The 27,714-nt window shown below is 42.3% G+C and overlaps 2 protein-coding genes and 1 pseudogene across 2 annotated transcripts; all 3 read left to right on the top strand.

Moving 5' to 3' along the window:
• The first annotated feature begins 2,209 nt into the window (after positions 1–2,209).
• On the top strand, positions 2,210–2,590 carry LOC132372822 (large ribosomal subunit protein eL31-like). The gene has a single exon (XM_059934938.1). The coding sequence runs from the start codon at positions 2,210–2,212 to the stop codon at positions 2,588–2,590; it is 381 nt and encodes a 126-aa protein (XP_059790921.1).
• Positions 2,591–14,632: 12,042 nt separating this feature from the next.
• On the top strand, positions 14,633–15,573 carry LOC132372821 (serine/arginine-rich splicing factor 10-like; annotated as a pseudogene).
• A 6,750-nt stretch (positions 15,574–22,323) lies between these two features.
• LOC132372388 (negative elongation factor D-like) lies at positions 22,324–24,057 on the top strand. The gene has a single exon (XM_059934453.1). The coding sequence runs from the start codon at positions 22,324–22,326 to the stop codon at positions 24,055–24,057; it is 1,734 nt and encodes a 577-aa protein (XP_059790436.1).
• Positions 24,058–27,714: the final 3,657 nt, after the last annotated feature.

Here is a 27,714-nt window from a genome sequence, read left to right as displayed (position 1 = left end):
TTTTTGGTAGTTATTGGGGGAGGGGTTGCTGCTACTGGTTATCTAGAGGGTAGAGGAAGGACACGGACTAGCATGGGGCAAGTAAGACCAGGGCAAATGGAGGAAGAACTTTAATTCTCAAAAAAGATTTTTTTTGATATATTTATTTATTTATTTAGGTTGCATTGGGTCTTCATTGCTGCGTGTGGGCTTTCTCTAGTTGCGGCGAGCGGGGGCTATTCTTTGTTGTAGGTTGCAGAGCATGGGCTCCAGTAGTTGTGGCTCACGGGCTCTAGAGCACAGGCTCAGTAGTCGTGGCTCACGGGCTTAGTTGCTCCATGGCATGTGGGATCTTCCCAGACCAGGGCTCGAACCCCTGTCCCCTGCATTGGCAGGTGGATTCTCAACCACTGCGTCACCAGGGAATCTCAAGGAAGAACTTTAAAACCTCAGTATTCAAGATAAATGTTTTCAAACGTTATTTTTCTTCCACATTGATATAATCCACTAGCTTTATTCAGATTTCACCAGTGTTACATGTATTCAACTTGCGTTTATGTCTTTGCACGTGTGTTTAGTTATATGCAATTTTTCCACATGTGTAGATTCAGATTCAATCACAGTCAAGATTCAGAGCAATTCCATCACAAGCTTCCATTTTATTTTATTTAAAAATTTTTTAAAATTTTATTTTATTTGGCTGCACGGATCTTAGTTCCCTGACCAGCCATCAAACCTGTGTCCCCTGCATTGGGAGTGTGAAGACTTAACCACTGGACCACCAGGGAAGTCCTTAATCTTTATTTTATATTGGAGTATAGTTGATTAACACAAGCATTATTATTATTATTATTATTATTATTTTATTTGGCTGCACCGGGTCTTAGTTGCAGCACACGAGCTTCTCTCCAGTTGTGGCGAGCAGGATCTCTAATGCACAGGCTTAGTTGGTCCGCAGCATGTGGGATCTTAGTTCCCTGACCAGGGATCGAACCCGTGTCCACTGCATTGGATGGCAGATTCTTAACCACTGGACCACCAGGGAAGTCCCACAAGCATTATTTTTAAAAATCTAAATTGGGCTTCCCTGGTGGCGCAGCGGTTGAGAATCTGCCTGCCAATGCAGGGGACACGGGTTCGGGCCCTGGTCTGGGAAGATCCCACATGCCACGGAGCAACTAAGCCCGTGAGCCACAACTACTGAGCCTGCGCATCTGGAGCCTGTGCTCCACAACGGGAGAGGCCACGACAGTGAGAGGCCCGCGCACCGCGATGAAGAGTGGCCCCACTCGCCGCAACTGGAGAAAGCCTTCACACAGAAACGAAGACCCAACACAGCCAAAAATAAATAAAATAAATTAAAAAAAAAAACCAAACCAATCCATTAAAAAAAAAAACAAACCTGCATATGATTAAAGAAAGAGACACATACAGGTAATATCAATGAATCATTCCATGAACAAAACAGTTATTACTTCTGCCAGTGTACTCACTAGATTGCATTTACTCCGAGCATACACAGATTTTTCCCTTGTATAGGGCATTTCAAATTTTGATTCCCATCCTTAAAAAGACATGTCAAGAATGGAGGTAGTTGAACAGGATGATGATTAGAACCCCTCGGGGAAAGCTATTGATGGGTGGGGAAATGGACAACATGGGAGAGGCTTGAAACATGGCCCAGGAGTGTTATACTCAAATTATTAAGTATGTGTTCATTACCCAGAACCAACGGTTTCTATGTGGGATAATAAGTATTCTGAGATCTTTGTCCTCAACAATCTTTCATTATTATGCAAAAGCTTTTAGCATTATGTTGAGACTAGCTCTGTCTTGATAGATTATGAACATTTCCCAGAAGTGGAAAAGGGGAAAAGTGTGTATGGTTGAGCCTTGAAAATCATTAACTGAGAGGCAATAATATTTTACTCAGGAAAAGTATGAGAATTTTTGGATATGTTGGAAATACCCCTATTGATCTTCCTTGATGATGAATTTGATGATGAAGTAAATAAGTATTAGGCTTGAGCTGAAAGCTTTGCTGGTGGTATTTAGGATTGACTAGTTACAGAGGAATAAACCCTTTCAGACACCAATGGGAAAGCAGCTGAACGTCTAGTGCAAACAGAAATATCACAGGACAAAAACAGAGAAACATCAGAAAGGAACATGAAAGCAGCTACATTCCAAACCTTAATATGGGAAAGCTTTCCAACCCGAGCCCGGCAGAATGGCTTCCGCAAAGAAGGGCAGTGAGAAGAAGAAGGGCCGGTCTGAAATCAATGAGGCAGTGAACAGAGAATACACTATCAACATTCACAAACACATCCATGGAGTGAGTTTCAAGAAGCACGCCCCTCGGGCACTCAAAGAAATATGGAAATTTGCCATGAAGGTTATGGGAACTCCAGATGTACACATTGACACCAGACTCAACAAAGCTGTCTGGGCCAAAGGAATAAGGAATGTCCCATACTGTATCTGTGTGCAGTTGTCCAGAAAACATAATGAAGATGAAGATTCACCAAACAAGCTCTATACATTGGTTACCTGTGTACCTGTCACCAGTTTCAAAAATCTACAGTTAATGTGGATGAGAACTAACGGCTGATTGTCGAATAAAGTTATAGAACCACCTTCGCATCTTGATTTTCTTTCTCTAGTTGCAGCGTAAAGGCTTGTGTATGTTAAAGCAGTCTCCAATTACAGGATGATTTGTAGAGTGTTTCCCAAATACTGTGCCCAGGCCCCTTCTCCCCAGTCCCTGGAGTTTCTGAATATTTGGACAGGTGTTCTAAGGTGGTTTTGAGCATCCTGGCTTGAGAATGTTTAGGTAGTTGGGACATTCGGGGTATAATGTTAATGCTCTTACTTGCATGTTTTGTTAATTCTAAGATAGACATTTTTCCAGAAAAAAAAAATATGGGAAAGTTATCTTGATCCACCCATGCTCAATACCCACCAACACCCACAATTAACTCTGTAGCAAGGTCTACTTCAGCATCAACCTTGACACCTAACATAACCCCAACCCAATCCCATCAAAGCCAAATACCTGGGCAACTGTGGTTCACACAGCGAGTGTTAGTTACTCTTCAAACAAAACTATTTTGGAGGACAGCTATACCTATCAAAATGTAAAACATGCCTGTCATTTGAGGAAATTATGCTCCTTCCATAAAACTATTTTAAACATGTGCAAAAAGGACTCATTTCAAGTATTTTCGTTTCAGCATACTTTGTAATAGGAGTATTATAAAGTGAATGTTTTAACAAGGTAAAGTATTTTTATATTGTGGAATTACCTTCTGAACTTGTAAAAATGAGTTAAACTTTCCAGAACTAATTGGGCAGGGTATCCATAACATTTGTATTTCTATTTTTTAAAAGTTATATATAAATGCTTTTAAGAAGTAAATCAAGTTGATTTACTTCTCTCTTTTAATTTTTTTTTTTTTTTTTTTGGTTGTGCCATTTGGCATGTGGGCTCTTAATTCCCCTGCATTGGGAGCACGAAGTCTTAACCACTGGACCTCCAGGGAAGTCCCTCACATCTATCTATTGAATGGAGAAGACTCTTACAACCTAACATCAGCACTTGTACTGTACTTGTACTCTGCCTTTTCTCCTGTTACAACAGACAACCTCTCTGTGCTCCTAATGCTAAACTCAGCATTTGTGCATTGGATCCCATCGCATCCTGCTTAGTCAAGTACGTTGCTCTAGCAATCCTCCCCTATCTCCTTCTTTATCAGTTTTTTCCTCTCTGTGGATTATATCTATGAGCATCAAAATTTTTCTCATTTCTTCCATTCTAAATAAGCCTTCTCTTAAAACTCTTTCACCATCAGCTACTGCCCTGTGTCCTTGCTCCTCTTCACAGTAAGTTCCTCAAAGACTTCAGTAGTCCTTGCCGCTATCACAGCCCAACATGAGCACTCTTGGATAGGTGGCTTTCCACATGACCAAGACCTAGGCTTCTTCTAGCATGTGTGCTGCCATTTTCTAGGTTGTAAGAGTCTTCTCCATTCAATGGATGGATGCACAAAGAGAGAAAGGATCATGCATGAGAAGGTTTTTAGAGCCCAAAATGGAAGTGGTGCCCATCACTTCCGTTCACATTTCATTGGCCAGAATCAATCACATGATCATCTTTAACTTCAGGGAAGGCTAGGAAATGTAGTGCAGCGATGTACCCCCAAGGAAGAAAACACAGATATTGGTGAATATTAGCAACAGGTGTCTTATCCCCATTATCCAGGCTGCTTTAAAAAGGGCAAGACCCTTGTGTTAGCAACAATTTTCCATACCTTTGCACAACCTCTAATCCTCTAATCCCTCAACATTCTCTCTCTCCTTTAGTGCCATCTTGCTGCATTCCCCTCCTTAACCATGGCCTATAATTACAATCACTCTTGCAGATAGTTTAGCATCCTGGCCTTCCTCTTTCAGTCATTTCTACCACATAAAAATCCATCCCTGGGACTTCCCTGGTGGTCCAGTGGTTAAGACTCCATGTTCCCAATGCAGGGGGCCTGGGTTTGATCCCTGGTCAGGGAACTAGATCCCACATGTGGCAACAAAGATCCTGCCACAACTAGGACCTGGCACAGGCAAATAAATAAATAAATAAATATTTTAAAAAATCCATCCCTCCAGTTCAGTCTGTAATCCCACCAACCCAGGGGTCAACCTTAGCCATATTTATTGTGGGATGACTAGAAATTCCACTTGTCCTGATATGAAGCTATATAACACAGGCATCCATGATTTTATATTGTTGTCAATATAACAACAATATTTTATATACAACAACAATATTTTATATTGTTACCAAGCTTATTTAACTTCCAGTTTATAGAAAATATAGGGAATATAAGAATAAGCTATATGATATAGGGAGGAAATGACCAGAAAAAATCCAAAATATGAGACAGTAAAGAGTATCCAGTCTCTTCAGCATGTCAGTGTCATGAAAAACCACTGTTCTAGATGACAAGAGACTTAAAGGATGTTACAGACAAATGTAATGCCTGGTTTTAGATGGGACACTGGATTGGATGGTGGAGCTGCTGGACCAGGGATTCTGAACAAGATCAAGCTCCAAGAAATGGATGGAGCTAACAATCTTCTTCAAGATTGAGGAGAAGTGGTCTGATTTCCATTTTTTCCTGACTCACTAAAACCAAGTATTTCAGATGAGATAGAAGCAGTAATTAGAATGATTGTTGAAAAACCACTGGACTCCTGCAGCTCCCACGAAGCACTTCATTTCTTGGTCAACTGAAACAGACGTGGGCAGAATTGTCAACTACTAACCATTAAAAACGACCCTAGGAGATAGGTAGGTACTCATTTCCCTCTGCCAACTCCCTAGCCACCATCTACCCCAAGGTCTTTTTTTTCTTCCTCATCTGGTCATTTGTATCCCTGAATATTTCTTCCTTATTGTTGCTGTATACTTAGGTTTTATGACTGCATATAGCAGTTAGTTTGGTTTGGTTCTTCAGCTTCTCATTCTTGAAGTCTCATTGGCCCTCCTCTGGGCCAATCTTAAGAAATATGTCTTGAAATTCAGGACAGATCTTTTTTGTTTTTTTAATATTATTTATTTTGCTGCACCGGGTCTTAGTTGTGGCACGCGGGATCTTCATTGCCACGTGCAGGATCTTTAGTTGCGGCATGCAGGATCTAGTTCCCTGACCAGGAATCGAAACCAGGCCCCCTGCATTGGGAGCATGAAGTCTTAACCACTGGACCACCAGGGAAGTCCCAGAAGTCAGGACAGATCTTGTCTAGCCAATGCTAATACCATGTAAGATACCAGCAAGTGTCTCTATCTTTTCCTGGGGTCAGCATGACTTCAATCTTCTTTCTCTAGAGAGATTGCACCAATAGTTAGTCAGTGACACAGGAAAAGAAAGTCTGTCTAGTCCAATGGTTCTCAAATTTGGCTACACATTCAGAAGGAGCTACACACTCCTTCATCAGAAGGAGCTTCAAAAAACACAGACCCCTGGGATCTACACCACCCCCCACAAATTCTGATTTAATCGGTCTCTGCACATCAGGATTTCTTAAAGCTACTCAAGTGATTCTGATGTTGAGAACCACTGATCTAGTCTAGTGCTTTTCAAACTTTTATGAATCACCCAGGGATCTTGTTAAAATGCAGACGCTGATTCACTAGGCATGGGGTGGGACCCAATTTTGAGATTGTCTCATATGAACACAATTACATCAAGAATTTCAATTCTCTCATTTTCTAGAGCCAATTGGGAAAAAAATTAACAGCGTAAGGAATTCTAATGCCTACTATCAGATATCCCCAGAGGGCTCAAGAATTCTGCGTTAATAGCTTGTTTGTATGCTGACGGGAAAGATCAAGTTCTGAGGGAAATAGTGATGATGCAACCGAGAGCAATGACAATTCCCAGAGTAATGACCTTGAGCAGTTAGGGAGGATGAGATTAAGTGCAAAACAGGAGGTTCTGGCCTTCCAAAGGAGTGTGGACATGTCATGCAAGGACCGTTTTATGATGCAGAACTGTACCGGATTTTTTTTTTTTTTTTTATCAGTAGATCAACCTATCAATTGATCGGATAAATAGGTATATCAGAGAGTTTTTTTAACAGTTGGACTGGAGAAAGAAAATTTTTGGTTCTCCAACTGAGAAATGAGCAAATGGTGGTTCTGCATTTTGTACTGAATGCTGAGATTCATAGATAATTGCTTGAGAAAAAAGATGATCCTGCATCTCTGTGTACAGAACTCTCCTTGACACCGTTGGTGCCTCTCTGCTAAAACAAGCACCCAGGCAGGGGGTTGCTTGGAACTGATCAATAGCCACAGATCTATTTGCTTACAGTTTGCTTCTCAGATACACTCATTATTTCTGTTAATGGTATTTCTGGGAAGATAGCTCCAAAGCTTTGTATCTTAAATTGAATTCATGTCAGTTAATAAAAACATGATCTTTTTTTTTTTAATTAATTAATTATTTTTTTACTTTTGGCTGCATTGGGTCTTTGTTGCTGTGCGCAGGCTTTCTCTAGTTGTGGTGAGCGGGGGCTACTCTTTGTTGCAGTACGCGGGCTTCTCATTGCCGTGGCTTCTCTTGTTGCGGAGCATGGGCTCTAGGCACTCGGGCTTCAGTAGTTGTGGCACGTGGGCTCAGTAGTTGTGGCTCGCAGGCTTAGTTGCTCTGCGGCATGTGGGATCTTCCCGGACCAGGGCTCGAACCCGTGTCCCCTGCATTGGCAGGCATATTCTTAACCACTGCGCCACCAGGGAAGCCCCTAGTCATATTTTTTTTTGGTACTATTTATGTTAACCTGTTTATTATTTTTAAATGAGTTTTATAACTTTCTGCCTTAATTACTATTACAATAAATAGCAATAGATATAACCCACAGAAACAAAAGCACTTTGGAGTTTGCAACAATTTGAGAACCCCTGATCAATATGAAGCAAAGGACTTCAGGCCTGACTCCTGGCAGGTTTAACACGGTCCCAGACCCTTCTGGGGAGCCCCCAGGTGCGGCCCGCTCCACTGACACCCAGACTGGGTGTACTCCGGTGAGAATCCTCGCGAATAGGAACAGATATTGACGAAAGGGCAGGATTGGTGGATGTAAGAGAGCGGACAAGTGCAGGTTCACTGTGCACTCTAATACTAGATGACCCCTAGTCATTTTTAAAAGCAATCAAGATCTACAGTTCTTTTCCCCTCTCCCTCTCCTCTTTTTTTTTTTGGCGGCATGCGGGATCTTAGTTCCCCCCACCAGGGATCGAACCCCATGCCCCTTGCAGTGGAAGCGCAGAGTCTTAACCACTGTGCCACCACGGAAGTCTCTCTTTTTTTTTAAATGATTATTCTATGTTTATTTTATTTATTTTATTTATGGCTGTGTTGGGTCTTCGTTTCTGTGCGAGGGCTTTCTCTAGTTGTGGCAAGCGGGGGCCACTCTTCATCGCGGTGCGCAGGCCTCTCACTATCGCGGCCTCTCTTGTTGCGGAGCACAGGCTCCAGACGCGCAGGCTCAGTAATTGTGGCTCACGGGCCCAGTTGCTCCGCGGCATGTGGGATCTTCCTGGACCAGGGCTCGACCCCGTGTCCCCTGCATTGGCAGGCAGATTCTCAACCACTGCGCCACTAGGGAAGCCCTCTCCTTTATTTTTAACTAATTTTTTAGCAGCTTCTACTTCCTATGCTCAGTAAATCCTGAGTATTACCCTCTAACTGATCTCATTCAGATCAGGAGTTTCTTGGCTTTTAACCCAAATCCCTAACTCATCTTTCTAAACTGAATCATATCACCTGATTCTAATATTTGTATGTTTCTCAACCCGGTCTTGATATTCTAATCAAATTTATATTTTTCTTCCTAGTGATTTTTTTTTTTTTTTTTGGCCATGCCACTCGGCATGTGAGATCCTAGTTCCCCAACCAGGGATCAAACGCGCCCTCCCTGCATTGGAAGCTCAAGAGTCTTAACCACTGGACCACCAGGTAAGTCTCTTCCTAGTGATTTTTAATTAATTAATTAATTAATTAATTAGTTTATTTGGCTGCGCCGGGTCTTAGTTGCGGCATGTGGGATCTAGTTCCCTGACCAGGGATCGAACCCGGGCCCCCTGCATTGGGAGCTTGAAGTCTTAACCACTGGACCACCAAGAAAATCCCCCTAGTGATTTTTAGACTATTTTTACCTTTATATTTTATCCTTGGCCTATATTTATTAAACAAATATCGATTGAGAACATGTAACAGAAGATGAAAAAGGGAGACCAAGTATAAACAACTCTTTTAGGAACTTTGAATGTTATGAGTAGTGCAGTGTTTAGAATGAGAAGTATGCTTAAGAGAGAATTGCTCTTTTAAGATAAGACAATTCTGAACTTGCTTAAATACTTATGGCAATAACCCAGTATTCTTGCATGTTGCCTCAAAGTAGTTGTGCAAAACAAATTTTCTTAATACTTTCTTTTCTTAATATTTTCTTAATACTCCCACGGGCTATCACAACTCCAACCCAACCCTAAGAACTACAGAAGGAAGGAAGGAAGGAAGGGAGGGAGGGAGGGAGGGAGAGAAAAAGAAAAGAAAAAAACAATTTTAGAAGTACTTGAGCACTGTTGCAGCTTAAATCAAAACACCAGTTTCTGGGCTTCCCTGGTGGCTCAGTGGTTGAGAATCTGCCTGCCAATGCAGCGGACACGGGTTCGAGTCCTGGTCTAGGAAGATCCCACATACCGCGGAGCAGCTAAGTCCGTGAGCCACAATTACTGAGCTTGCGCGTGTGGAGCCTGTGCTCCGCAACAAGAGAGGCCGTGACAGTGAGAGGCCCGCGCACCGCGATGAAGAGTGGCCCCCGCTCGCAGCAAATAGAGAAAGCCCTCGCACAGAAACGAAGACCCAACACAGCCAAAAATAAATAAATAAATAAATAAATTTAAAAAAAACAAAAACAAAAAAAAACACCAGTTTCTTGAAAATAACACTTCCCAAACAAAATTCTTCCCAAGGTTCAAGTCTTAAAACAAAACACGCCTCTCTATATGTTGTTCACACACATAGATCACGGTGATGACTTGGTGATAGCTGGAAGAAACAGGCAGGAAAAACAGAAAAGAGGGGGAAATGTTTTCATGGTTTTACATTCAAAATGGTGCCAGTTTTCCAGAAAAAAAAATCCTGCCGGGCTTCCCTGGTGGCGCGGTGGTTGAGAGTCTGCCTGCCAATGCGGGGGACACGGGTTCGAGCCCTGGTCCGGGAGGATCCCACATGCCGCGGAGCAACTGGGCCCGTGAGCCACAATTACTGAGCCTGCGCGTCTGGAGCCTGTGCTCCGCAACAAGAGAGGCCGCAATAGTGAGAGGCCCGCGCACCGCGATGAAGAGTGGCCCCCACTTGCCGCAGCTAGAGAAAGCCCTTGCGCAGAAACGAAGACCCAACACAGCCATAAATAAATAAAAAAAAAAAAAAAAAAAAAGTTACTCCTAAAAAAAAAAAAAAAAAAAAAAAATCCTGCCTATGAATTTAAAAAGTATTTAGAAAATTCTTACCAGTTCTAAAGGTTAACTGTGATTCCTATGCTTCTCATTTTCTGGAGGAAGTTCACCAGTCTTGCAAATCTCTCTCTTTTCTCACTACAGTGTAAGCTCTACCAGTTCTGGTCCCTGTCCTCTTTGTTCATTAATGTATCCCAAAGACCTAGAAGATTGCCAAGCACATAATGGGCCTTTAGTAAGGACTTGATGAATGAATTAATCACTAATGACTTCTAACGCAGTCCCGTCCTCTTGCCAGATTTAGGAATTTGCAATAGTGACAGTATCGACCAATAGGTTTTCCCTGGAAGTTTCCTTCATTTTTTAGTGCCAATATCATGTACATGAAAGCTCTCTTTTTCCTTTTACTTCTCTTTTTGATCCCTGGCTCCCCAAGGCTGAAATGAGCTTGGACTACTCCCCTCTCTCTTATGAGCAGTTATACTGAATTGAAAAACGCAAAGCTTCCAAGCTTTGCTTCCAAGCAAAGTCCTGCACGTGTGTTGCTCACAGGCCCGATGGTCCTTCCACACACATGTTCATTTCCCTGCCTCACTGTTTCCTGTGTCCGTCTCCTATCCTGCCGTTTCTTTTTCTTTTTTTAAATTAAATTAAATTTAATTTATAATTTAATTTAATTTAATTTTCCACTTTTTTAGATTCTTTTTCCATACAGGTCATTACAGAGTATTGAGTAGAGTTCCCTGTGCTGTACAGTAGGTCCTTATTAGTTATCTATTTTATATACAGTAGTGTGTATATGTCAATCCCAATCTCCCAATTTATCCCTCCCCACTATCCTGCGGTTTCTTAGGAGAGTGAACCCTACCTGTCAGAGAGACATCCCCAACCTGTTTCCAAATGTACTCTGAGCAGAAAATCTTCCCCCCAACTCTCAGAAAGGTACCTTGAACTGTTGGAATCTGTCCAGTAAATTCGCAGCTGGAGGAAATGTCTCCGAGTTGAAGCCAAAGAACTGAGTTAGACTAAGAAGATTTTTTTTTTAATTTCACTAAAAATGCTTATTAGAACAACATAGGACAGACATAATTACAAAATATACGATAGCATTTTAAATTGAAAAAGCATTAATGACTGCAATGGATTGAAAAATATCAAATATATAAAATTCTTTTTTTCTTTTTGGTTGAAATGGTAAGTTTAATGTATATTTTACCACAATTTTTTAAAAAAGTTTTTAAAATAAGGCATTTGTTGAGTGCAAGCCCATCTCTAATTATCTTAGAAAGGACCTAGTATAGATTTGTTTCAAATACATAAAATTCTTGAGTTCATAATGATAATACTAATAACAAAGCCCATTGATTGTTACTAGGGCACCAATATACTTTTAATGATTTGGATTAAATGAGGCAGACTTTCTACCACTTGCCACTGTGATACTCCTACTATGTGTTAGGGTCAGGCTAGGTCCAGGGGGTTCATAGTGAATAAACTATATCCACCTTCTTAAGTTAGCTCAGCTCAGCAGCCTGCATAATATCTAGCTTTGGGGATCGAGATTCCTTGAAAGCTACACTTTTTGGCTGGTGACTTCACCTCTTTTAGCTCTTCATCTAGGATTGCTGGACAGTTACCTTTTCTAATCTAACTAAAGCCAGTGAAGTTTGTAATTCACTGGACGTGTGAAATGCCTTGTCATCTTTGAATACCCCACTGTAGATTCAATCTTAGGAATTCCTCAAGCCACTAATCACTGGCAGAGATGAAGGACTTCCATGGTAACTTGGTAACTTCCATGCTAACTTCCATGGTCAGTTAGCAGTTGGGCTGTCCATGGTGGCACAGTTGATGCCCCTCACCCTTTAGCCTGTCCTTGTAACTCCTAGAAAGTGACATAAAGAAAGAAAGAGAAGAACAAGTTTTGAAGATGTGTGAAAAATTCTTGAGATGATTCATGAAGCCATTATGCTAAGTGAACTAAAAGTCAGACAGAGAAAGACAAACACTGTATGATGTCACTTATATGTGGAATCTAAAAAATACAACAAACTAGTGAATACAGCAAAAAAGAAACAGACTTACAGATATAGAGAACAAACTAGTGGTCACCAGTGGGGGGATGGGGGGGAGGGGCAATATAGGGTTGGGGGAATGAGAGGTACAAATACTGGGTGTCAGATAGGCTCAAGGATGTATTATACAACATGGGGAATATAGCGAATATTCTGTCATAACTATAAATGGAAAGTAACGTTTCAGAATTTTGTAAATGTTTTTAATTTTTTTAAAAAATAAAGGGGGGTTTGATAGGTCTAACCCCCCGACACACACAGTTCAGGTATTACTATACAATTTATACATGAGAAGACAAACAGATGGCATAAACTTATCCAAGTTCACAAAAGTAAGTCAATAATATTTGAATCCATGGCCTTACCTCTTGACTGGGTTCTGGGCCATTATATAAATGGTAGAGTTTTAAATTGTTAGAGGGTTGTTTGAAAGGACTAATAAAAATTAAGTAAGATTCTTCCTCTGAAAAACAAGTGAACAAAAAACCTAATCAAAAAATGGGCAGAGGGGGCTTCCCTGGTGGCGCAGTGGTTGGGAATCTGCCTGCTAATGCAGGGGACACGGGTTCGCGCCCTGGTTCTGGGAGGATCCCACATGCCGCGGAGCAACTAGACCCGTGAGCCACAACTACTGAGCCTGCGCGTCTGGAGCCTGTGCTCCGCAACAGGAGAGGCCGCGATAGTGAGAGGCCCGCGCACCGCGATGAAGAGTAGCCCCCACTTGCTGCAACTAGAGAAAGCCCTAGCACAGAAACGAAGACCCAACATAGCAATCAAGCAATCAATCAATAAATAAAACTTTAAAAAAAAAAAATGGGCAGAAGATTTAAATAGACATTTCTCCAAAGAAAACATACAGATGGCCAAAATGCACATGAAAAGATGCTCAGCATCGCTAATTATTAGAGAAATGCAAATCAAAACTACAATGCAGTATCACCTCACACCAGTCAGAATGACCATCATCAAAAAGTCTACAGGGACTTCCCTGGTGGCACAGTGGTTAAGACTGCACTCCCACTGAAGGGACCCAGGTTCGATCTCTGGCCCGGGAACTAGATCCCACATGCATGCCACAACTAAGAGTTCACATGCCGCAACTAAGGAGACCGCCTGCTGCAACTAAGACTCTGTGCAACCAAATAAATTAATTAATTTTTTAAAAAGTCTACAAACAATAAATGCTGGAGAGGGCATGGAGAAAAAAGAACCCTCCTACACTGTTGGTGGAAATGTAAATTGGTACAGCCACTATGGAAAACAGTATGGAGGTTCCTCAAAAAACTAAAAATAGGGCTACCATATGACCCTACAACCCACTCCTGGGCATATATCCAAAGAAAACCATAATTCGAAAAGAGACATGCGCCCCAACGTTCATTGCAGCAGCATTTACAATAGCTAAGACATGGCAGCAACCTAAATGTCCATATGTCCATCAACAGAGGAATGGATAAAGAAGATGTGATGTATACACACACACACACACACACACACACACACACAATGGAATATTAGTCAGCCATAATAAAGAATGAAAAATGCCATTTGCAGCAACATGGAGGTACCTAGAGATTAGCATACTGAGTGAAGTAAGCCAAACAGAGAAAAACAAATATCATATGATATTACTTATATTTGAAATCTAAAAAAAGTGATACAAATGAACTTACTTACAAAACAAATAGAATCACAGACGTAGAAAACAAACTTATGGTTACCAAAGGGAAATGGAAGGGAAGGATAAATTGGGAGTATGAGATTAACAGATGCACACTACAGCAAGGTCCTACTGTATAGCACAGGGAACTATATTCAATATCTTGTAATAATGCATAATGGAAAAGAATCTGAAAAAGAATGTGTATATATATTGTGAATCACTTTACTGTTCACCTGAAACAAACATCTAACCCTCCCCCCCACCCCAGCTTCTGATTAAATTGCTCTAATATGGAGCCCAGGTGCCCACAGGTGATTCTAATGTGCATCAATGGTTGAGAACCACTGGTGTAAGGATGCCCTGTTGCTGTAGATATGGGTGTCTGGGGGTGGGGAGGATATGAGGGAGCGTCTGCTGCTCACGTTACCTAGAGAGTCATTAGATCCTTTGCACAATGCACACTAGATAATCTGTACAGTAGCTGCATCTCCAATCAATACACTTTCATAATCATCTGAGATAGTCAGAGATCAAATCATAAAGAGAATTTTCATACCACATTACAAAAACGATTTATATCCTTTGTTTGCTGGGAAATTTTCTACTTAGCTGAGGAAAAATCTAACCCTTAATATTACCCTCATTTCTTCCTTTAAAATTCTCCCAGAATTGGGTAACTGGGTATGCTAGATGCACTATATGCATAGTCTATTTTTTCCTATTTATTTGTATTACACCAGTGGTCCTGTACATTACAGAAAATTTAATAAACAGAAACAAGCAAAACAATAAAAATGAAAAGAATCACTTCCAGCAGAGACTTCTGGCTGTGTGTGTCTGAGGATCCGCCGCCGGAGCTGCAGCCAGTTTGCCCGGGGGATAGTGTCCCTGCTGAGACTCATGCTGCAGTCGTGTCCCTGTACCTGGGCCCCTCTCCCCCTCCCCCCCAACAAGTCTCTCTTTGTAAGGAACATGGCCGATGATACCAGGTCTGAAGATTTACAACATGAATTTGGTCGTTACGGTCCTATAGTTGATGTGTATGTTCCACTTGATTTCTACACTCACCTCCAAGAGGATTTGCATATGTTCAATTTGAGGATGTTCGTGATGCCAAAGACGCTTTACATAATTAGGACAGAAAATGGATTTGTGGACACCAAATTGACATACAATTTGCACAGGGGGATGGGAAGACTCCAAATCGGATGAAAGCCAAGGAAGGGAGGAAATGTGTATAGTTCATCACTCTGTGATGATTATCACAGATATAGATGTTCTAGAAGCCAAAGTGAGAAAAGAAGGCGTTCAAGAAGTCAGTCCTTTCTTCCCTGTTAGCGCAGTGGTTAAGAATCCGCCTGCCAATGCAGGAGACATGGGTTCGAGCCCTGGTCCGGGAAGATCCCACATGCCACGGAGCAGCTAAGCCCGTGCGCCACAACTACTGAGCCAGCGCTCTAGAGCCCGTGAGCCACAATTCCTGAGCCTGTGTGTCACAACTGCTGAAGCCCGTGCGCCTAGAGCCCATGCTCCGCAACAAGAGAAGCCACTACAATGAGAAGCCTGCTCACCGCAACGAAGAGTGTCCCCCGCTCGCCGCAACTAGAGAAAGCCCGTGTGCAGCAACGAAGACCCAATGCAGCCAAAAATAAATAAATTAATAAATAAATTTAAAAAAAAAAGGTCAGTCCTTTGATTACAACTATAGAAGATCTTATAGTCCTAGAAATAGACCGACTGGAAGACCACGGTGTAGTAGAATCCATTCCAACAATGATAGGCCAAACTGCAGCAGGAATATCCAGTACAGTTCTGCTTACTATGCTTCAAGAAAGATCTGAGAAAGCAGAAACAGAACCAAAAAAGAGCAGTTCAAGCGACCAAAGGGTGGGTGGAAGGTGCTTCAGTATGAATACTGTACAAATATTTGGACTCCGGTCTGAAAAGATAAAAGAATGTTATCGAAACTCCATGGAATCATTGAAAGTAAGCATTTTAGGACAAATAAAAGGTAATTTGGGGTGGTGGTGGTGGGATGAATTGGGAGATTGGGATTGACATATATACACTAATGTGAATAAAACAGATAACTAATAAGCACCTGCTGTATAAAAAATAAATAAATAAAATTCAAATTTTAAAAAAAGGTAATTCATCTTTGTACTTGTGGAAACTAATCCTAAATCTGATTCGGTTTATACTGATTCATGGGTAGCAGGTCCATGTTAAATTATTGGAAACTAGGACGTCTGGGATTTCCCTGGTGGTCTAGTGGTTAAGACTCCGTACTTCCAATGCAAGGGGTGCGTGTTGGATCCCTGGTCAGGGAACTAAGATCCCACATGCCATTCCACATGCCATACAGCATGGCCAAAAAATTAAAAAAAAAAAAAAAAAAAGGCGACTAGGATGTCTGAAAATCAAGGAAGACAGCCATAGTCTCTCACAGTGCCTCTACTGGTTTGTCTCAAACTGAATTCAGTGAGAAAAGGTTTGGTCCAATATAAACTTTTCCTTGGTTATCTCTTAAAGTCAGTTCTATTTTCGCTATTGGCAAATCTTGCCTTTGCTTATTCCAGTGCCAGTGTTTTCTGCTTAATGGTTTGCTTTGTTGGCATTTATTTCCTTACTTGTGTGGCACATGTGGTTTACATCTTAAACATTCTCCCACTGTAAATTCCAATTTTAATACTTGACATTCAGCTAAGAGGGTCCATCTCTTCTCCCCTCTCTCCTAGTCAGTATATTCAGCAAACATTTACTGAGCCCTTACTGTGGGCAAAAATTGTACTGGGTAATTAGGGAGAAAAATAGATAAAATTCAGTTATTCAGTAAATGTCTACAGAGCACAGTCTAGTGAATCATTACAGTGTGGCCTCATTGTTTTGCTTGAGATATATTATTCATAACAATATTTTACACCATTTATATCCCATGTAATTATAAAACCCAATATACTATCACAGATAAGTCACTTTGTGGTTATTTGCCATTTAAAAGTATCCAGTATTTGTTTGCCTCCCATTAATACAAATAATGAAAAAATGATCTGTTTTAATCTGTAATAAACTGATTTATTGTACAGTGACTGTCATATACTAGAGTTATATTAAATTGTTAACTCTGCCTCCTCAAACATACATTAGGAAACAATTCTCACAATAAGTATTTAAGGACTTCCCTGGCGATCCAGTGGTTAAGACTCCGTGTTCCCATTGCAAGGGGCACGGGTTCAACCCCATGTCGCGGAACTAAGATCCTGTGTGCTGCGTGGCACAGCCAAAAAAAAAAAAAAAAAAAAAGTCCCTGAGTCATCACTCTCATTTATTCATTCACTCAGCAATACTCCCATTAATTCAGTATTTTTTTTTTAAAGTATTTAATTTTGGGCTTCCCTGGTGGCGCAGTGGTTGAGAATCTGCCTGCCAATGCAGGGGACACGGGTTCGAGCCCTGGTCTGGGAAGATCCCACATGCCGTGGAGCAACTGGGCCCGTGAGCCACAATTACTGAGCCTGCGCGTCTGGAGCCTGTGCTCCGCAACAAGAGAGGCCGCGATAGTGAGAGGCCCGCGCACCGCGATGAAGAGTGGCCCCTGCTTGCCACAACTAGAGAAAGCCCTCACGCAGAAACGAAGACCCAACACAGCCATAAATAAATAAATAATAAATAAATTATAAAAAAAAAAAAGTATTTAATTTTGCATCGGATATAAAGGATACTCTGGGTACTATAATTAGATTATTTTGAGGCAGACAGAGAGCTGTTATCCCAACTGATTTAGTATGTTCTGTAATCGAGAAAATGTTCACCAAATTATACTTTTTAGTGTTTTTTATGTACACTTTATAGGGGACATGTTCTGTGTATAGTGAATAAATAACTTTTATGGTATCACACACACAAAAAAAGAATCACTTCCATATCTATCTGCCAGAAAAAAACCCTATTTTATTTAATTTATTTATTTATTTTTTTAAAAAACCCTATTTTAATATTTTGGTATATAATCTAGACTTCCCAACACAGTTTGCTGATTACCTAAGTGGTAAATAAATATTTATGGAATTAATTTTTTTTTATAAAATTGCATCATAATGCAAATAATTTTTTTGTATATGTACATCTCATTATTTAAGATTTTGTTTCTTTGCACCTTAATTAAATTGAACATTTTTCATGTGCCAATTGGAAATGTGTTCTTTTTGTGTTTTTTGTTGTTTATACACTTTGCCCACTTTACCACTGGGGCTCATTTTTGTGGCCCATTGACATCCAAGATTTGAATGACAGTTACCTTAGTTCTAGTCACCATCATCTCTGTAACCTCCCCACCAGCAAATTATTGGTCTTTCCATCTCCTTCATCCAATCTGTCTCCACCCTAGAGTTCTCCTCATCACTTACAACCTTTTTAGTACAAAATCCATAACCTGAATTGGAAAGTCTTCAGGCTGGTCTCCAGTTTAGAAGAACTCTCATCAATTCTCAAATTTCAATTTTACCTAATCACAACCCAGATTAAACCCCCCAAGAGGTTCCATTAACTCTCATACTCTAATCCCAAATCCCTAACTATCTTCTCTAACACTGACTGCAGTCTCATTTTTGGTCACTGCCTTGTCAATAAATGTACTGGAAAAGAAACCAGAAGAAGGTAAGAGAACAAGTCTTACTTTTATCTGGAGAAATAACTTTCTAAGCAGAGCAAACAGCAAGTGCAAAGGGCTCAGTTGGGACCATGCTTGGCTTGTTAACTGAAAAGCAAGGCAACCAGAGGGGATGGAACAAAATGAGTGAAGGAAAGTGTTAATAGGAGTCAGAAACATAGCAAGGGATCAAGCCGGATTTTTTTGACAGGTTGAGTTTGGACCAAGAGTAAAGAAGCTGAGTCACGATGCTGAGGTTCTTGACTCAATCAACTGGACTAATGGAATTGGCTTTACTTGAATGGTGAGGACTGAGAGTGGGTCAGGGGTCAGTGCAGGGCATCATGGTTGAGGTTGGGAGTTTTAAGTTTGACTTATGACCTATTAGACGTCCAAGTAGGGATACTGAATTGGGAGTCTGGATATATATAAACCTGGAGATTAAAATCCAGACCTAATCACTGTGTGGGTGGTAGCAAAATCCTTGTGATTAGATTTCTGTGCTTGGACAGTATATATAGGAGCTCAGAGCTCTAGGGCTTTAGCTTTGAGAGACATAGTAGGTCCAAAGTCAGGGAGAGGTAGAGAGAAGGAGAAGGAAGAAGCAAAGAAAACTCCCAAGGAGCAGCCATTGACATAGAAGGAATCTCGGGAAAGGATTGGGTCCTGGGAGCCACGAGACGAAAGCCTTTAAAGTGGAGAGATCTCCAGATACTTCAAGTAAGAGAGGTCTGGGAAATGATCACTAGATTTTTGTAATGTTAAGATCATTAACTGGTGACTTTGACAAGAGGGGTGTCCATGGGGGTTGAATGTAAAAGCCTGACTGGAGTAAGTTCAAGAGACAATGAGCAGGAAATAAATCACCAACATGCAAACAGCAAATAGAGAGAATGCTTTAAAAGAGTTTTCCTGTAAAAGAAAATTTAAAAATGGGGTGATAGCAATAGAGCCTTGTGGGATTCAAGGGACTTTTTTCTTTCCTAACCTGGTAATAATTATAGTATGTTTATATTGTGGATGGAAATGACAGAGGAGAGAGGGGGGAAAGGATGTAACTAATGATTTGAACCTCACACATTTGAAGTTGCAAATTTTAAAATAGAATTAGTAACCTTGAATTTAAATTTTTTTAATTAATTAATTAATTTATTTTTGGCTGCATTGGGTCTTCATTGCTGCCCGCGGGCTTTCTCTAGCTGTGGCGAGTGGGGGCTACTCTTCGTTGCAGTGCATGGACTTCTCATTGCAGTGGCTTCTCTTGTTGTGGAGCACGGGCTCTAGGCGCGCAGGCTTCAGTAGTTGTAGCACGTGGGCTCCGGTAGTTGTGGCACGCGGGCTTAGTTGCTTCGCGGCATGTGGGATCTTCCTGGACCAGAGCTTGAACCCGTGTCCCTTGCATTGACGGGCAGATTCTTAACCACTGCACCACCAGGGAAGTCCCTTAAGGTATTTTTTGATGCAATTAAAATCCATATCAATTGACTTGAAGTAATAAGATTATCCTAGATAATCCAATAAGCCTGATCTAATTAACTGAGGCTTTAAGAGTAGAGTTGAGGCTTCTCTGAAGAGAACAAATTCTGTCTGTGGAGAGCAGCTTCATCGGTGCCAAAGAGTGCCAGCCTGCCTTTTCTGACGGCTGCCCCAAGGATTTCAGACTTGCCTAGACATTTCCCACAATCCTGTAAGCCAATTCCTTGCTGTAAATCTCTAATACACATCTCCTACTGGCTCAGTTTCTCTAGTTGATCCCTGATTGATAACACAGGGTAATTAATACTGGCCTCTTAGAGTGAGCTGGAAATGTTCCTTTCTCTTCTGTATTTGGGAAGAGTTTGGGAAGGGTTTAATTATCATTTTCATGTTAGTAGAATTTCCCAGCGAAGCCCTCTGCTTATGTGAACACTTATCAGATATGCTTTTCAATCTAAGAAATTTATTCTGCTGTAAGTGTTCATTTGATTTATCTCAAATATATCTGGGATGTCATTTCACATCAGTATTTATTGACCTACTTCATAGTTTTTTTATTGCTGCCTTATATTCCATGGTATAATACGTGAGGTTTTTTAGCTTGGCAGAGCTGAGTGTAGATCCTAACCACAAATCCTACCAGCAGTGTGAGCTTGGGCTGCTCTTTTTCTTGTTTTTCAGGGACTGGGATAGACTGTGGATAAACCCAGGACTGAGGAGCTTGGGTTCTCTCTGTGGCCCTCCTGTTCTCCAAGGGCCACATCCCCCTGTAAATTCTCAAGCCTTCTGTTTTTCCTTGGTTTTCTTCACTCTGTCTCACGTTATGTAAACCTTGACCTTTGGAATTTTGTGGAGGAAAAGCAAATGAAACAAACAAAACACAAATGCCCGGGACTGGAGTTGCCTGACCCTGCTGCAGTCTGTTACCACAGGCATCCTCAGTGAACAGTACATTTTCTCCGCTAACACTTATGGATTTCAGTGATAACAGAGCGTAGGTTCAGCTGCAGCAGAACTGAACAGTTGAATAGGAAGAGAGGCTTTATTATACAGAGAATATGTAATCCTCTGAGTCACAAATGGGGAATGAGCGTGTGTGTGTGTATTATATTTTTTTCTGTCTGCCAGCGCTTGGTAGGTGAAGTTAAGCAGGCTGTGTAGACTGTAGCTGATTCGGGAAACCAGATTCCATCTAAAGGGGGCAAGTCCTCCTCAGGTCCAGACAATGGCTGTTCACCTGGGGACTTAGGATCACTCATATCAGATTTTATTTTTCACATCAAAATTTGAATTTTAACATTGAGCCTCTTGATTTTTAAATGTTGGCTGTAATTCAAGATTTTGCTTGAAAAAGAACATTTTACAATATAAACAAACTATGTGTTTGCTGCCTTCTGCCCACAATGGCCAATTTGCAGCCTCTCACTTAGTGATCTCACGCATTTCCTGGCTTCAGTGGTCTTCAAAGGGCAGTAGATTCATTCTGTCCAGGATCTTCTCCACTAAATCACTGTCTTCAGGGGACACTGCTCTGTCTCCCTGGATGGAGCCAGAAACCTGGTGGTCAGTGGTCTCACCCCCTCCCTCCCCACCAGCCCCCAACCTTCAATGGACCCTCAGTACCTCTCGGTGCTGCTCACTCCTCCACCCCTCCCCCCCCTACAGCCCACATCCACTACCAGCCTAACTAATACCTGTCTTCCTACTGCCCCCTTGTCCTCAGTGGCTCCCTTCTCAGCCATTCTCCCTCGGCAGCCACAATCTCTTTCAAAGAAAATCATTTTATGTTAATTCTCCGCTTAAAATATTAGAAAAACTTACCTTTGTTCTTAGCTTAAAAACTGAAACCTTTCACTGTACCTAGAGACGATTGCTTGGCCCATGTATAAGTGTTCAAATTATAGTTAAATGAATAAATATGTAGCAGGAAAAAAATTAATAAAATCAAGAAGAAGAAACTTCTAACTTGAATGGAAGATTCAATGAATGAAGAGGCATAGCAATAGTATATAAAAATACAAAGCATTTGATCTTAGACACTAATTTTGAGTCAAGATTTGTTTCAGAATTATTGCTTTTGATCTCTTGAGTGCCAAAGGTTAAAGGGACATGTGATTAGATTTTGAGAGAAAGAATATATTAGTTGTCTGGAGAAAGTATAGTTTTTCCTAATTTTTAAAAAGAGTAATAATTTTATCTGCGTATACATTCAGCATGTGATCATTATAGAGAAGCGTCTCAATTGGCCAATGAAATCACCTCTGGGACATAAGACTCAAATTACATCAATAGTAGCCAGTAGAACCGTCCTCCTATTATCTACTCAGGAAAATGCATATTCCTATCAAGAAAGATCTGTTTTAAGTACTAAAGCTTTGAAAAGAAGGGGGAATAGATCATAATCCTGTTTCTCTTCCTAAACAGGCAGCCAGGGTAGAGGACGGCGAGGGTCCTGACGGGCGTCAGCATGGACCTGGACCAGGACGACTTCGGGAGCGCGGCAGAGTGGGGCGACCAGCAGGAGGAGGGGTATGCACAGGGAGAAGAGGACGCCCAGGTCCAGCAAGAATGCCTGCAGAAATTTTCTACGAGGGATTATATCATGGAACCCTCCATCTTTAACACTCTGATGAAGTATTTTCAGGCAGGAGGGTCTCCGGAGGAGGTGATCCGGCTCTTATCAGACAACTACACAGCTGTGGCCCAGACCGTCAACCTGCTGGCCCAGTGGCTCATTCAGACAGGGGTTGAACCAGTGCAGGTTCAGCAAACTGTGGAAAATCACTTGAAGACTTTATTGATGCAACAGTTCGACCCCCGCAAAGCAGATTCTATCTTTACTGAAGAAGGAGAGACCCCCGCTTGGCTTGAACAAATGATTGCACATCCCACGTGGAGAGATCTTGTTTACCAACTGACTGAAGCGCACCCAGACTGTCTGATGCTGAACTTCACGGTCAAGCTGATTTCCGATGCAGGATACCACGGGGAGATCACCGGCGTGGCGGCAGCCTGCCAGCAGTTGGAAGTGTTTTCTAAAGTTCTCTGTACCTCTCTGGCTACGCTTTTGCATGGAGAAGACAACCTTGCTGAAAATCTCCCTCAGTTTGCTAAGATGGTGTGCCACGGGGAGCACACGTACCTGGTGGCCCAGGTCCTGATGTCCGTGCTGGCCCAGGAAGGGCAGGGGGGCTGGGCCGTGCGCAGGATTGCACAGGAGGTGCAGCGCTTCGCCCAGGAGAGGGGCCGCGATGCCAGTCGGATCTCTCTTGCACTGGGCACAGCTGCCTCCTACCCCCAGCTGTGTCAGGCCCTTGGGGCGATGTTGTCCAAGGGGGCCCTGAATCCGGCCGACATCACTGTCCTCTTCAACCTGTTTACCAGCGTGGACCCGCCCCCTGTTGAACTCATCCGGGTGCCGGCCTTCCTGGGCCTCTTCATGGACTCACTCTTTAAACCAGGGGCCAGGATCAACCCGGACCACAAGCACAAGTACATCCATATCTTGGCATATGCGGTGAGCGTGGTGGAGACCTGGAAGAAGGACAGGCGTGTGAGCATCAATCAAGACGAGCTGAAGTCAACGGCCAAAGCTGTTGAAACTGTTCACAGTTTGTGTTGTGCTGAGAACAAAGGGGCTTCTGAACTCGTGGCCGAGCTGAGCGCCCTCTATAAGTGTATCAGGTTTCCAGTGGTGGCAATGGGTGTGCTGAAGTGGGTGGATTGGAGCGTATCAGAGCCGAAGTACTTCCAGCTGCAGACCCGCTGCACCCCCGTGCACCTGGCGCTGCTGGACCAGATCAGCACCTGCCACCAGCTCCTGCACCCCCAGGTCCTGCAGCTGCTGGTGAAGCTCTTGGAGACACAGCACTCCCAGCTGGACGCGATGGAGCAGCTCGAGTTGAAGAAGACTCTCCTGGACAGAATGGTGCACCTGCTGAGCCAAGGCTACGTACTCCCTGTGGTCACTTACATCCGCACGTGTCTGGAGAAGGGGGACACCGACATTTCCCTCATTCGCTACTTTGTGACCGAGGTGCTGGATGTGATCGCACCTCCCTACACCTCTGACTTTGTGCAGCTTTTCCTCCCCATCCTGGAAAACGACAGCATCGCTGGCACCATTAAAACGGAAGGTGAACAGCACCCTGTGACGGAGTTTATAGCTCACTGCCAGTCTAACTTCATGCTGGTGGACTGATTCAGAGCACCCTCCAGAGCTGGAGCAGAACATTCCAGGAGACCCGTTGCGGAAAAACCCTTTCCAGAAGCTATTGATGAAGAGGCCCCGTCAGCATCCTGGCAATGGGCTCTGGAGGGAGGAGGTGGAGATCTTTCGTAAAAAGGAAAATGTTAGCAGTGCAAGTGGAGAACTGCTATTATGAACAGTCCCCTTTCCTTGTAAATCCAGGGCTACCCCTAAATCCTGTTTTCGGTATTCATTTCCCCCAATATTGGAACTAGGTTCCCATTATCCTTCGTGATGTAGCCAACTGGCAGCCCTAGGGTGGTGGAAATTCAGAAAATGGGGCACTTAGATGAACTATTTTCAAAGTTGACTTAAGTTTTCTCACAAGACCTGAACGGTCAGTTCGTATTGCTGTGAATGCTTTAATTTTTCAAGAACAGATAAAAGCCTTTCTGTGGGTGGAACATGTAGATCCCAGTGTTATGTTGTTCTCGTAAATTAGACACTCATCCTCAAAATAAAAAAAAATAAATAACTAAAAATTTAAAAGGCATATGACTTTCTAAGTTTTTATGAAATAACTGCCATCACCCCAGATTCAAGGGGCAGGATTAAGCGTAAGTCCATCACCAGTGTAAGGAATTTTTCTACGTGCATAACTGAGCACACACCACTGAACCCACAAATGCACCCACACAGGCAAGTCTAAGTGTGAGACAGGCTGGGACCTGGGACCCTTTGCTGCAGGGCTCGCACCTGGACACACCTCTCCTCCAGCAACAAAATACAAAGAAACTATAAGGGGCTAAAAATCACTGCGTGCATGCATCGTTGGGGCAAATTATGGACAACAAGATACAAAAAGACCGAAACCCCAACTGCCACTTCTGAAGAGCTGGGAGCAAAAACAGTGTCCGGAGCAAAGCGGGGTACTGCGCATGCCTCCTGCACACACCACCACCAAAGGGGTGGGCATACCCCTAAACCACCCCTCTGGCCTGACCCCTGGACACACCTCTACCTTCACCCCATAGAAGGAACCATCTTGCCCCCTCAGGGGGCAAGCCAGTGAGAAAGGGAAACTGTTACTTGTTCTCACTCCCTCCTGCTGCAGCAGGGGCCACCATAAAGCCTTGCCTGAATTTCTTATTCAGGCCTGTTATCAATTTCTATTGATTAAGGAAACCAAGAACCCCGGTCGGTAACAAGGGCAGGTGAACAAAGACTTTCAAGGAAATATTTACTGTCTCTATTGTGAGGAGACAATTATATTACTCTATTTGATACTTGGAGAGATCAAAATGATGGGAAACAATGATACATTGAAATTAGAGTCATTGCAACCAATCCAGTGCTGGATAGTGATCATCGAAATTTTAGTAATAAACATATTCTTGGTACTTTATATTATTTATTTATTTATTTTGCTGTAAGCATGTTACTTGGAAACATTTTTATTATAAATAATACTTATTATACTTGGAAATTCAATAACTATAATGTCCTTTTTTTCAAATCAGAGACTTTCTAGAAAATAGAAAATTCAGTCATTTACTTATAAGAGCTTTTGAATGTGTTTCTATAACAATAAACTATATTTTCAGGACTTTTCTTAGGTAAAACTGTCTGGTGCTGAGAAGTTTATCTCTGAAATTCAAGCAGAGCATCTGGGAGAGAAGACCTAGAGAAAGACAACCATGGACCTATGTCAACAAGGGCTGGAAGCTGGTGACAACGTCACAAAATCAGAAAGTTGGAGTCAGGGTGAATTAAGTAGAAATCAAATAATAAGCAAATTCATTGCCTCTTATCTTAGACTCTATTCTTACACCTATAACCAAATCACAGAAACTCATTACTAATTCACTCTTAATTTTTAGGCCACACGGGCGCATCTAGTTCACAGAATAACTTGATTCCCCTGAACTACAATGCAAATCAATCTTCGGAGGATGGCATCAAAGACCTGAGCTTGGGGCTTCCCTGGCGGCGCAGTGGTTAAGAATCCGCCTGCCAATGCAGGGGACGCGGGCTCGAGCCCTGGTCTGGGAAGATCCCACATGCCAAGGAGCAACTGGGCCCGTGAGCCACAACTACTGAGCCTGTGCGTCTGGAGCCTATGCTCCGCAACAAGAGAGGCCACGACAGTGAGAGGCCCGCGCACCGCAATGAAGAGTGGCCCCCGCTCGCCGCAACTAGAGAAAGCCCGCGCACAGAAATGAAGACCCAACACAGCCAAAAATAAAAATAAATAAATTAATTAAATTAAAAAGAAAAAAAAAAGACCTGAGCTTGGAAGAAATCATGAATTCAACACTACAAATTTTAGCCCAAGATGCACAATATATGGACCATCTGCAACATCTTCAGGGCACAAAGAGACATGAAAAAGGCTTCCTAAACAACTCTGATGCTTCTCAGTCTGCAGGTATTCCATGGAATTATTAATATGATACTTTTCACTAATGTATTTAAACATGCACTGCTATTGCATGAGGGTCAAAGAACATGGAAATATACAGCATAAAATGCAAAAGTCACACCCCCCCTTCATCAGACATTTTATTTCATTCCCCTTTTGTAACCACAGTCACATTGTATGAGTGTCATTCAAACTCTCCTTCCATACCTGCACAATCATTTAAGTACATAATTTTTACATACACGAGATTATAATTATAAAAACTTGAAATTTGTATAGAATTCTTAAAGTAGGTATCAAATACTTAGGCAATCTTCCAGTGATGAACAATAGTTTAAAAATTTTAAAGTAACATTGGCGCTTCCCTGGTGGCGCAGTGGTTGAGAATCTGCCTGCTAATGCACGGGACACGGGTTCGAGCCCTGGTCTGGGAAGATCCCACATGCCGCGAAGCAACTGGACCCATGAGCCACAATTACTGAGCCTGCGCGTCTGGAGCCTATGCTCCGCAACAAGAGAGGCCGCGACGGTGAGAGGCCCGCGCACTGCGATGAAGAGTGGCCCCCGCTCGCCGCAACTAGAGAAAGCCCTCGCACAGAAACGAAGACCCAACACAGCCAAAAATAATAAATAAATAAAAATTAAAAAAAAAAGTAACACTAACTGTAATGTTACAATAAACATACTTTTCCATACAACTTTGACATCGGTGTGATTTTCACAATTCATATGCATGAACCATCTTACACCCTATAGTGTTTGCACTTTCTGAAATGTGCTGACCTTCACCCACTATGGCTAAGATCAGACCTTGTTATCTGGTGTATTTCACACCAGAAATCTCAAACTCCAAATTCCTTTCCTTAACTTTTTGCTCTTCAGCCAGCTGTTTCATACTGTCCTTCCGCAGCTTCAATGCACCTTATAGAGAACTTGTGATTTGATGCCTCAACTTTCTCCTACCTAGGAGCATCCTGCCGGCCTCATTCAGCTCCTTAATGTCTGGATCATGCGGTTAATAACCTGAATTACCATCTTACCGCAGTTGTCTTGCCCTTTTGCCTTCCACACACCTGACGAAGTCTCAGTCCTTCAGGAGTCTCAAAATGCCCCTGTCACAAGGCAGTTGAATGTCTGTTGGTAAAAATCAGCTTAAAAAATCACAGACAATGCGCCACAACTACTGAAGCCCGCGCGCCTAGAACCTGTGCTCCACAGCAAGAGAAGCCACCCCAATGAGAAGCCCG

The sequence above is a fragment of the Balaenoptera ricei genome, chromosome 10 (assembly GCF_028023285.1).
Source record: "Balaenoptera ricei isolate mBalRic1 chromosome 10, mBalRic1.hap2, whole genome shotgun sequence".
In the NCBI taxonomy this organism is placed as follows: Eukaryota; Metazoa; Chordata; class Mammalia; order Artiodactyla; family Balaenopteridae; genus Balaenoptera; species Balaenoptera ricei.
Note: the sequence above shows the minus strand (reverse complement) of the source record. Positions and strands in the feature narration are given on the sequence as shown.